Source organism: Serinus canaria, chromosome 2, assembly GCF_022539315.1.
Source record: "Serinus canaria isolate serCan28SL12 chromosome 2, serCan2020, whole genome shotgun sequence".
Classification (NCBI taxonomy): Eukaryota; Metazoa; Chordata; class Aves; order Passeriformes; family Fringillidae; genus Serinus; species Serinus canaria.
This window is the reverse complement of record NC_066315.1, coordinates 13,942,454-13,954,485: the sequence shown is the minus strand read 5'-3', so window position 1 is coordinate 13,954,485 and position 12,032 is coordinate 13,942,454. Positions and strand designations below refer to the sequence as shown.

The 12,032-nt window shown below is 40.5% G+C and overlaps 1 protein-coding gene across 14 annotated transcripts in view; it reads right to left on the bottom strand.

Moving 5' to 3' along the window:
* PARD3 (par-3 family cell polarity regulator) overlaps nt 1-12,032 on the bottom strand; it is a 443,013-nt gene that overhangs the window by 110,398 nt on the left and 320,583 nt on the right. For 10 of the 14 annotated variants that reach the window (XM_030229712.2, XM_030229732.2, XM_030229719.2 and 7 more), the window contains one exon: nt 6,803-6,913. The exons of 3 other annotated variants lie outside the window; for them this stretch is intronic. In XM_030229712.2, coding sequence (XP_030085572.2) covers nt 6,803-6,913 — 111 coding nt within the window. Of the gene's footprint in view, nt 1-4,571; nt 4,982-6,802; nt 6,914-12,032 lie in introns of those variants that run through there. One more of the 14 variants, XM_030229783.2, reaches the window with a different exon arrangement.

The following is a 12,032-nucleotide window of genomic DNA, read 5'->3' as shown; positions in this document are numbered from 1 at the left end:
AGATGAAACTACTCGATGAAAATATTTTGCTTAAGGGGGAAAAAAGTTGGGGTTTTCCAATAAAAATATTATGGTCTCTCTGGGAAATCTGGAAAGACACCAAGAGTGTCCTGCTGTTCAGCCCCCTACTCCATCTGATACTTTAACAGTTCCAGATGGCCTTTACTACAGGATGACCTTCCCTCTATTCTTTTATTATGACCTTTGGGTCACAAATTATCTATAGGATGCTGCTGTCATTCTGTAAGACACTGCTATACTCTTTCATCTAAAGAATAAAGATGCTTAACATTAAAACTCATCTTTGTTAGGCTGACCTTCCAATGATGATCAAACCAGACAGTTATTCCAATCAATGTCATTGCTGCAGAAAATATGTTTCATTTTTTGCAACACTGACATTAAGAAACTAAGGCATGGTTTTAAATCAAATCACTTTTGCAATTCTACTTGGCTGGAGAGCATAGCCTGTTATACTCATCTAAAATATCAAAAATGTTGCTGCATCAGTTTTGATGAGTTACATTGATTAGAAGGATGTGGTGGGTTTGTTTTTGTAAATTACTGATGTGGTTTTCATCCCAATGTCATTGATAGGAGGTAATAAAACTCAATGTAGGTTTTATTAATTATTTGTCTTTCTCTATCATCGCTAACAGAACACATTGAACTTACACAGGAAAGAATAATAAATAGTCCCAATGTACTAAATAAAGTAATAAGGTTAATTTCTTTCCTGCTGTCAGTAAATTCATGTTAGCAGTCTCTCGTCAGCTTGACATCAATTAATGATTTTAATTCCAGACTCTTGTCACAGTACTCACCACCCTTTTGTCTAATTAAAATGGATGATGCATGATGAAGGGAAAACACAAGACTTCTGTTCTTGTTGTAACATTTCTATTCATTAGTATACTTTTACAACAAAGGTCTTGTGGCTTTAATGGTACTAGAGAAGGATGAAGAGAAGTTTATTACATGTTAGAGATAAAGACCCATATACCCTTAGGAAAATATAATACAGGAAGCATTTTATGGAATAACCGAATCCTTTGGGGGAAAAAAAAAATCAGTCCTATTTTAACTATTAATGAACAGGCAGAATGTTTCCCTCTAAACTTAGGACAAATAACGCGTGAACGACACCCACTCTACTCGCAACCTTGTTTACATCCGCCCCAAAAAAAAGTGCTGTCAGCCTATTGACTGAGCTCCAAAAGTAACAGCACATCTGCCAGCGCAGGACAGACGCCTGACCCGCCTCGCCGGGCAGCGCCCCGCGACTCCGCACTCCCCGTCCTGCGCCGCCAGCATCGCCTCCTCCGCGGCCGCCCAGAGCATCCCCGGCCGTCCAAAGCCATCCCCGGCCGTCCAAAGCCATCCTCGGCCGCCCAGAGCATCCCCGTCCGCCCAGGGCCATCCCCGTCCGCCCAGGGCCACCCCCGGGGCTCAGCACGGCTGTCCCCAGCTGACACCGGCGCCGGGCGCGGCCGCAGGAGCGATCCCGGCGGGGCCGGGCCGGGCCGGGCCGGCAGCGCCGAGCCCGCAGCTCCCCCTCCCGGCCCCGCCGCTCCCCAGGCACCTCCCGGGCCGGGAATTGGCGGCACTTGGGGCACAGCGACGGCAGAATCGTGTAAGTGTAGGTCCCTCCGTAACCCAGAGGAACAAAAGGTCATGTTTTCCGGATCAGCAAGGGGGGAATCCAGCACAGCAGGATGTTTCTGGTGCAGACGGGAGCTATTCTCACGCACGTACCCAGCGCGGCATCGCTCTGCTGTGTTAGCTGTCCTCCAGCACAGCACGGGCTGCGACTCTACAGCTGCTGCGACAGAGCACAGTGAGCCCCCGGCCCCGCAGGCCCCCATCTGACCGCTCTATCGCCCTCCCAGCATCTCCGAAACCTCTGTCACAGCACTCCCACCAGCACAACGCTTTAATTCTCTCCCAAAAGGTTTCTCCTTATCTCCTCAAGACTGATCCTCCAAACACAGGTGTTTAAGCACTTGATTTTGCATCCGTTTCAGTGGAAGTTGAGGAAGAATACAATACTAAGATTAAAACACTTTTATGGTAACACAGAGATTTACAGAACATTAGTAAAGCTCTTAAATCAGTGTATTAACCAAACAGAGAAAATATCCTCTAGACTTTGCTACCAAGAGAAGAAGTGCCTCTAGAGGCGGATTACAGCATAAGCGCTGTTTGCCCATAGATGGATCACGAACTCTGAATCATGAGATTACATGAGAATTGCAACTTTCATCTTTTAAGCATTATCCAGCAGTGAAGCATGCTGGATTCAGATGAATTTCTTAAAAACTTCACAAAGAGCTACGTTTAGTTCATTCCTCTGTTATCTACTACTCGGCTACAAAGAGTAAAGTTGTTCAGGTCAGGGAGAACTTTCTTTGCTAAAGGAACTCGGTCCAAGGCTGAAGATTGCCAGCACATACGGCCTTGCCATGTGTGCCAAGAACTGCACATGCCTGTGCTAAAGAAGGGAAGACCACAGGCAAAGGTTTTGGATTTGCTGACAATACGTTTTATAATGAACACAAAGTTGAAATGGAAAGAAAAAGAATGGTTAAAAAAAAAAAAAAAAAGATGAAGCCCAAAACAACAAAAAATTAAATTGAAGGAAAAATGCAAGGGAATGGAAGAGGGAGAAACAAAGATATCAGAACCTTCTGTTTGGAGAGATGTCTTTCTCCAGCAAAGACTGCCAATAACAACCAGAAGACAAAAGCAGTAGGTTTTTTCAGCAATTCTGTCTTCATACCTCCTAAAAAAGAGATTACACTAAAGGGCCTTGAAGAATTCAGAAAACATTTCAGGACAATCAGGTTGCAGGATATAAATGGACACACTGACTAAATACTGAGCAAACCTACTCTGGGAGACCCCAAAGAACAGATGTAGAGGGTTTCTAGACTGGAAAGGTCTGTGGGCTTCCAGAGTTTAGATGTAGCAGCACAACACAAGGTGACCACCCATATGAACTGATTCCTCTTGGTCACTGACAAAAGTTTCAAAATCTCCTTTAAGTCTATTCAACATTGCAATGCCTGTGTAGAACTATAAGAATTTAGAAGCATCTCTAAAAGCTCAGGATAATCCACATATCTCCAGTCTGCAAAATCCAAGAGATCTTACGAAGATGTGCAAATCATAGGTACATCAGGAGGCTCTGGAGTTGATAAAAGAACTTCTGTACCAAAACCACAAAGACCCAGGGCTGTTTTCTCAGCCCATCCATGTGAATGCAGTATCTCAGTGGTACCCAGTTTGAGCAGTCCAGTGACAGACAGACAAGATGACCACACAGCAACAAGGGGCTCCAAATTAGCATATATGTAAATCAGCTGTGATCTGGCACAGGACCAGAGCTAACTGAACTTGGTTCTTATTCAGCTTCCTCCAGACTCTTTCTTAGGACACTCAAGGCCACAGGCAGAAATCCCATTGCCCAGTCTTGCCTTAAGTTTTTGACTGGTACCACTGCTGGGGAGAACCCTTTCTAACAGCACAGCAGAGCCCAGCCAGATTTTAAGATCAGTGCTTGGCAGATGCTCAAGGATAATGCAAGCAGACTTGTTTTTGTGCAATAAACCAGTGTTAAAGCATAGTGACATGGGGCAATGTGCTATGGCCTTGCATGAACTGTTGTTCCAACATTTGGAGGATTTACAAATAGCAAGTATTTTACAGAATTTTTGGTAAGACTAGTGGGTGGTCTCATCAAGTACACCCCTAATTGTTCCAGTATTCCTTGTCATTGAAAGCTGGCTGTATTTTCAACCAGACAACTTCCTTTTTTCCTTGTTCAAAATTACTTTAAGATTGTCAGTATACACACACCATGTACATATATATCTAACATATATAGGATGTAGCTTAAGAGATACACAGTTTAAGTAATACACTCCTTAATCAAAAAAATCACAGAATCAAATTATTATTAATAATATATTTATGAAATGCCATTTTATTAATTTAATCATGGTAAACCAAAGAGCATTCTTCTTATTTGTCTCATAATCCATATGGATGCTAGGTTTTAAAGAAAATACTACTGTAAGCACAATACTATTAAAATTAATAATTCCATAAAATTGTGGGCATGATTGATTTTTTAATGGACTGTTCACTTGTTCTCTAACCCCCCTAAGGATTTTTGCTCCTAGCCTCTCATACATAGTAAATTCATTAAATCCAACCTATTTCCCCAAAGCATTGCATCATTTTAGAGGTATATAGTATCAAATACCAAGTAAAATAAAACAAGTGAATTGCACTGCTAAAAAAATTGAGAAGACAAAACCTCACAGAAACCAAAGTTAAAATAGCAGCCATTATGAGCCAACATTGACAGTAATATTTTACTCTATCTCCTAAGAAAACATTTTGAGGGATTGTTCAGTTAATTTGCAAGAGTACTCTTCATTAACAGCATGTATCTAACATCATTATTTTACAGGATCAAAAGGAAACTCTGCAATCTAACTGCAAAAACATTTAGTCTCTGTAGACCAAATCAACATCTGAATTTTTTAGAAACATAAGGAAGCACCTCACACGTTGGGTTGCTATTTTATTATCTTTTATTAGTTGTACATGCGACTACCCCAAAGAAGTTGCATTCTCTTATAGACATAACACAAAGGAAAGCAAATACACAGGGAAAGAGAATAATGGGAGGATAAGGACCCATGTTACTATAACATCAAGCTGTTATGAAGTTCTGGCACATGCATTTTCTGCAGTCTCAGTGAACATATAAAATTGTTTTTATGACACATGAGGAGTGAGATTCCAGGAAAGATTCAAATTGGTTAGCATAACTTGATGGACAGGGATTAGGATTTGCTCCATGCATTGGGGGCTATACAAATAATTTCATAATTCTACCTTGGTACCCAGCGTGACTATTGCAACCTCTCTTACATCATCACATGGACAGTCTATACTCTGACCATTCTTACTGAGAGAGACAGAGAGACACAGAGAGACAGAGAGAGAGAATGAAGAGAGAGAAAACGTTACTAACCCAGGCATCAAGTCTTTCTTCTTTTTATAAATGTATATGGCAGATTTTCTGGGGACCTCCTGTTACTGAGAAACCCTAAGGGCCAGCTGGGGCTCAGCAGTGTGTGAAGCCAGGGCACAGAGTGGTGCTTTTATGGCCAACCATCCCCTGCCCTGAGCTGGGCAAAACAACTGAGACAGCTTTCCATGGCTCTGCACCCCTGGCATGAGCTCTGTGGCTGCTCCATCCATGAGAAGGGAAGCTGGCTGCACAAACACCCTCATCACTTATTTCCTTCAATTCCAGCCTTCCTCTTTACCATTTAGTCTGCAAGCACTTTAAAAAATGGTAACAAATTTAATGAGCCTGCCTCACTTTTGTTAAAAAAGAAAAAATAAAAACCAATCAGACTAGAAAAAAACATCCAGGCACTGTAATCCAGCCACCTTCTACAATCAGAATGGATGGACAAAGACAATAACTTTTTACATCAATTTATGACAGTATATCTGCTAAAGAGTAAAAAAAATCCCATGATGTAATCTAAACAAATGGTCATAAATGATAAAGTTTCTGGAGTTTAACAAGTTAAACCAATAAACAGACACTCCTACCCTGTCTTTACTGTAAATCACTCAACCCTTAAAGAACTGATAGCAAACCCTTTTAGGTTTAACTGAGGGGTCTAGACAAGAATTACAGTGGCTCTCTATTATACAGTGGCTCTAACAGTCTCATTAAGCTGTTAATGATGAAGCCACCATTCATGAACTTCTGTTCTTATTTGCAGAAGACCAAGGTGTATAGAGATGGTAATTAAAGAGATCATTATGACTAATTAGTGATATCTCCTCTACAAGGACAAGAAAATTTCCCTCCAAAGTTTCTGCATCAATCCTAAATTTATGGTGAGCTATAGCATGATTTTTAGATAAATAATTCTAATGCATAGTTCACTTTCACTGCTAAATGTGTCTGAATCTATTTACCATTCAGCAATCAAACTTTGTAAAGTTTGTCTCCTTACTGAAGTGCTGTCAAAGAGGCTGTCTCTCAACTCACATCCCCCAGTTTGAGTTAACTGGTAACCTACACTTTTCAAGATTTTGATTAAATTGATCTGAGAGACACCAGAGTCTAGGCCCCAGATATCTAGGACTACAAGAGATAGGATGAAAAGTAGACTGGAAATATTGAGAAGAGCATATGACATATATATTATGTAGGGTTTTTTATGTTAAGGGAAGCTGACAAGGAAAAATAGAGGGGCTCACCACTCATTTTTACAATTAGCAGTTTAATATATATATTTATATATATCATTCCATAAACAGACTGCATGGCACATAAATAGGCTGAACTCCAGTGACAAATATACTGGTAAGCATAATTTTTATGTTTCTCCTAAATTCATCAATGAAAAATCTAAATATGCAAAACTCTGAAGAAAAATACAAAACATACTTCATTCTCTATAAATATTTGTTTTCTGAAAATGTCAATAAAATCAGTTATAGAATATATAGAGAAAGCATTTCATTTTATTACTTCAGTCTCCTCAATAAAAAAGGGAGCTCTGCGTCTATAAAAGATGCTTAACACAGCCAAAGGAGCTGTTCATACTAATGTCCAAAATAAATCCAGCTTTGTCCTGTTATTTAAAGTATATAAACATATCAACATGTGGAAAATTTCATCAGTGAAAATTGAACTTCAGTTATTTAATTTAAAAAACAAACTCTCTCTATCAAGGTTTAAGCAAATACTGAAGTCTACCTCTCCTGTTCTTGCTTCATTCGTATTCTCTCCTCTTCTGAAGTAAGAGCTTCCTGCACTTTTATTTTACCAGTTTTCTCACTCTTGTCATCTTTGCGATGTTTGCCAAACCTGTTAATAACACACAAAAAAAGAATCTAACTTGTGACATGAACAAAACTGTATTTTCCTTCTTCCATGACAAAGAGAGTTCTCCACGAAGGACTGCTGGGAAACCAGGAAGGAAAAGTGAAAAGACCTCAGAATCTCAGTTTTTAGTATTTTCAGGCTGCTTCCAGGTTGTTGCTGGGTTTTTTTACATAAGTTTTTTTAATTTTAATTTTCATTTCACTCCTCTTAAAAGTTTATAGAATTCCTCAAGAATTCTATAAACATTCTTGTTCCTCAAGAATGAAGAACACAACAAACAAAAAAAATAATAATTGGACCACATTTCCTTTTTATGCCAGAATTTTGGGCCTGTTATTCTTAAACAGACAGTCAAACAATGTTTTAGAACAGCATCTCTGCCCAAGAACACAGCTCAGGTTTGCATTAAGCAAAGGCTTCCCCACTTTGGAGAGGAGAGAGGGAGCTGTGGGTCTGACAGCTCCCAGGGCAGCACTGGCCCCCACAGCCCACAAGGGCCATTTCACCCCACAGAGGACACCATTCAAAACTGTCAATTTATTCTTTTTCAGCACCAGGGCTTCGTATTTAAGCTTTATTTCTCATGACTCTTTCCCCAAGGGTGTTCCAGTGTGGGAGGGTGAATGGAGGGATGGAGCTGTCTGGGCTGCCCCAGACAGAGACAGACGGGTGCTGCCAACCCAGGGTTTGCCCTCTTCACATCTCCTCTTCCCCTCTAAAGGCCACATTTCAAATTTATTACGTTTCTTCCATATTTGCACATTCCACTGTTTTCTTTAAACTTTCAGGGAGTGAAGAATTTGGCATTTGAGATACTCAGTTATTATTAGGACAAAATTATTCCTATTTCTTAAGATATTTCTGACCTATTCTGGAAGGAATGACTTTCATACAGAGCGAACCAAACAAACACTTTCATATAACCTTTAAATAGATCTAAACTTTAGATGAAGATTTTCTATTTAAGGCAGAAGGGCTAACACGTGTCTGTTAAACACTATATATACCAATTAAATGTGGCATCATTTATCACACCAAAAACAGCAAGAATTTAACTTTTTTTATACCAAACACTGATCTGAGAGCTGACTGACACTGTGGCACTTCACATTCAGGTTCACATCAAAAGTGAAATTAAAGCACTGAGACATACAATCAAACATGTCTAGCAATAGACAGGACACCACAAATACTCAGACAGTGAAATAAACCACAAAGTTCTTAAAGCTTCCTTCTGACCTGTTAATGTAACATCTTTAAAATTTAGAGTTCACCAGGTATTTATGATATTTTCCCATTAGTTCCTTTTGATTCAAGGACAAAGCCATTGTGTGGGTTGAAGAATTATTAATTTCTGGCCATTCAATTAAGAGACATTATTTATATTATGTAATGCTGTTTACAGCTCTTAGGGCAGCTCTTTAAAACCAAAAAACAAAAATACAGCATAGGAGCATGTACAAAAGCTTTAAATTGTTTGCCCGTTCTCCACACAGATTGCTCACTTCCACAGAAATTCAGGCATCTGAAAACTAAAACTGTTTATTAATAACCACCTGAAAAGGGGATAGGCATGATGGGGTTCAGAAATGCAAAATAGGGTGTAAAGTCTCTGATTTCACAATGTTATATGTGAAACTTTAATGCAAAACACCAACATGTATCTTTCAAAACATCCACCTATTTATTAGAGGGTAATCAAAACCATCATACAAAGCATTTACATATATGACACGAGAGATTCAAATCAAGTTATGGATGTAGTGCACCAGACAAAAGAGATGGTTTAATTTAAAATAGCCCTAAAACCTCTAGCCCAGAGAGGAGTTTTGGCAGAAAACCAGTGGAACTGAGCCACTCTACCCTGATACACAGAGAATGCCTGAGGTGGCAGCATGGATCTGACCTACAGAACATGCAGAGCTGTGAGGAGACAAGCAGCATGTGTCACTAGCACAGCATCTCTGGGATGCTCACATTTGCTTCAGTCTCCTGTCCTTCCTCAACCCAATTAAAATGTCAGATAAAGCAAAGGAATCAAACTCTAGAGTACCCTGTTTATTTTTGAAAAAAAAAAAAAAAAAAAAGTTGTTTAAAAAAAAATGGGGGGAAGAGGGGGGGAAGAAAAAAATTGAATTAGTTATTGTCCATTAAGTTTTGGCAGCAAAACAGAATTTCTGCCACCATAAATCAATTCATTGCAAGTATGAACAGATATATAGTGAAATCAATACCTTATTAAAAAAATAAAGTACACAGGAAATTTCTAATAATCATTGTAAGCAATCTAGTAAATGTCTGCTCAGGCTGCATGACTGTGAGGAGAGCATTTCTAATGTTAACATGTAATGCAAACCTAGCAGAATTCAAAGGTTGGAATTTGCAGATCCAGCCACGCAGGTCCAGAGCACACAGAGCTCATGTGCATTCCCACAGAGGTGGCACCACACAGGGAGCACCTGCAGCAGCACCAGGGCTTGCTTTGAGTCATGAGCAAGTTGTGGCAACAACCCTTCTTCTCCTTCAGGGTTTTCTTCCAGTCCTCTGGGAATTAATGTTCCTTCTGCCCCCAAGGACCATCCTGATAAAAATCTCTGGAAGACAGCTCTCCTTCTTTCCCAGGCATTTCATGGGGTGGCCACACTGTTGCCACTCTGACCGGAGCCTTCCCAGTGCCCATCTCTGGCAAGCTCAGTGCTCATCCCAGCAGTGGACAGCCTGGCAGAGTATGAACCATGGTGGTCTTGCACAGGTGCCTTCTCTGGACTTTGTGACCTGCAGGAGTGATCTATCTGCCATAATCACCACTGCCTGGAACAAGTTCAGCAACGTTAACCACACTGTCCCTACACTGGAACCTGGAAAGACAAACACCATCCTCCCCCCTCCCTGACTGGGGCTCCGTGTTTCTAGCACAGTGCACAGTTGTGTTCATTGTGGCTTAACAGTCACAAAACTTTGAGAAAGCATCTCAAGAAGATGCTGAGAGAGCCACCAAGCAATTGAGAAAGGTGCTGAAAAGAACTGTGATGGAGATAGATTTGTTCACCCCCCCACATTTCCTTTATTTCTATAGGGGCAGTCAACACTCCCCATGACAAACATCATTCTAAGTCTTTGGTAAGATTACTCTTGCTAGCAATAACTGTGTTTGTTATTTACTTCTATTAAAAGTGTTTGCTTCATGAAGTATGATTTATAGTCATAATGAAAAACCCACAGCCTAAATCAGCATCTTCTCCACCAAATTTATAGCAGACATTTATAATTATTTATTTAACAGTCATAATCAAGCTAAGTTTAACCACATAAATACAACATCCAGCAATGCTAAGGCACTCCAATGAAACTCTCTCAGCTGTACTTGGGAGTGACTACAATGGTGTCAAGCCATTGAAAATCACCTGTCCTAATTTGTTCAGGTAGATGTTTTCTACTCATATAAATGATGCTTCATATTCATGAACATTAATCTAGACAGGACACTTAGAAATAAGACTATTCAGACCACTGAAATTCAAGCAATCTATGCAATTTCCCTTCAAACCACCAAAAACACATCCCACAGTTACTGTGCACTGTCTCCACAGCCAGAGGTAAAGCCCCTTCTGCTGCTGTTTGGGGGCCCTTGTTTAGTTGTGTGAGTCAAAAGTTTGGGTCAGGTCCTCAGAATCACTCCTGGTATGTACAGCACCCTGAATTGAATGCATTGGCTCAATGCAAAGATCTGGTTTACCTATGTGAAAGTTCCACCTCCTTACAAGGGCAACTCCTCCTGTCCCTGACTTGCCCCATGAACATTATGTGCATGACACCTTCCCTGAAAACCACCAAGCTTTGCACCATTGTGAATCTTCCCTCCTTACTGCTCAGGTACTCAAAAGGAAGGGGAGATGGAATTAGGATGTATGTCCCATACATGACCCAAGGCAAATTTGGAACCTTACTGCTTCCAATACCATTTTTTCCATAATCCATACACTGAAAGACCTGGTACACCCACGTAATAAGCTCTCCCACTGAAGTGACTGGGAACAGCCTAAGACTGAAACTTGTGAAGTGCAATCAAAGATATCTCCCTTGCAAAGCAGAAATCACCATCCATTTGTGCTGTATCAGACAGGCACCAGACTTTTGCAAGGCCTTGAGGACACAGCCAAGTGCTGTGATCCGGGCCCTGGCTGCTCCCTCCCCAGACACAGGAGCAGGTCTCTGCTGTGTGCAGCTGCTCACAGAGTGCCTCAAGCACTTGGTGATTTTCAGGCGCTTGTCTGAACCTGAGATGGTCTCATTCTCACTGCTGGGGGCTGGCTGCTGGGATACTTGTTGCAGCTCTTACAAATGCAAATGAAATGACAACTTTCCTTCAGATACAGACATGAGAACTCCATCGCTCAGCATCTGCACAGCAACGCTCCTTGCATTACTGAAAAGGAGGACAGTGCTTTAAAAACAAAGGTAGAAACTACTGATTTTGGAATTAAAACCCAAAACCATTCAGAAAAGGAGCATCTGTGGCACTGATGATCAGACAGTGTTGAGAATCTAATCCCAAGCTCTTTTCTTTTGCTGTGTTTGGTGCCAGCAATTTGACTGTGAGCTATAAAAGCCCAGCCTAAATCACTGCACAAGACACCAGTGCACAGACACAAGCCACTACATGATGTGCAACCAAATGACACACAACTGCCTCACCAAGTCACCATATTCACAAGGAAAACATACCTGCTCTTTGGATATAGCTTGAGCTACACCAGCTACTCTGAAGCACCTGCAGCAACAAAAGCACAACACTGACCTGTGGGCACCACTTGCTTCAATCTCAGTTCTTAGAGGCAGAGCACAGATTATTATTACTCAGAGTAGAAAATAAAAGAGAAAAAAAGAAGTGCACATTTTCCTCCAAAATCCAAGCAATAAAAAAATTACCATTCTGTTCATAAATATCCTTTCACAGATATAGCTTAATACTTTTGAGGACATGAACTGTATGGTTATAGAATAATCTCTCCATAATACTAACAATGTTTACTTCATGTAACAGCTTGTTTATTCAGCAGCTCTCTCATTTAAACCCTGTTAGAAAAAATATAGCTAAAAG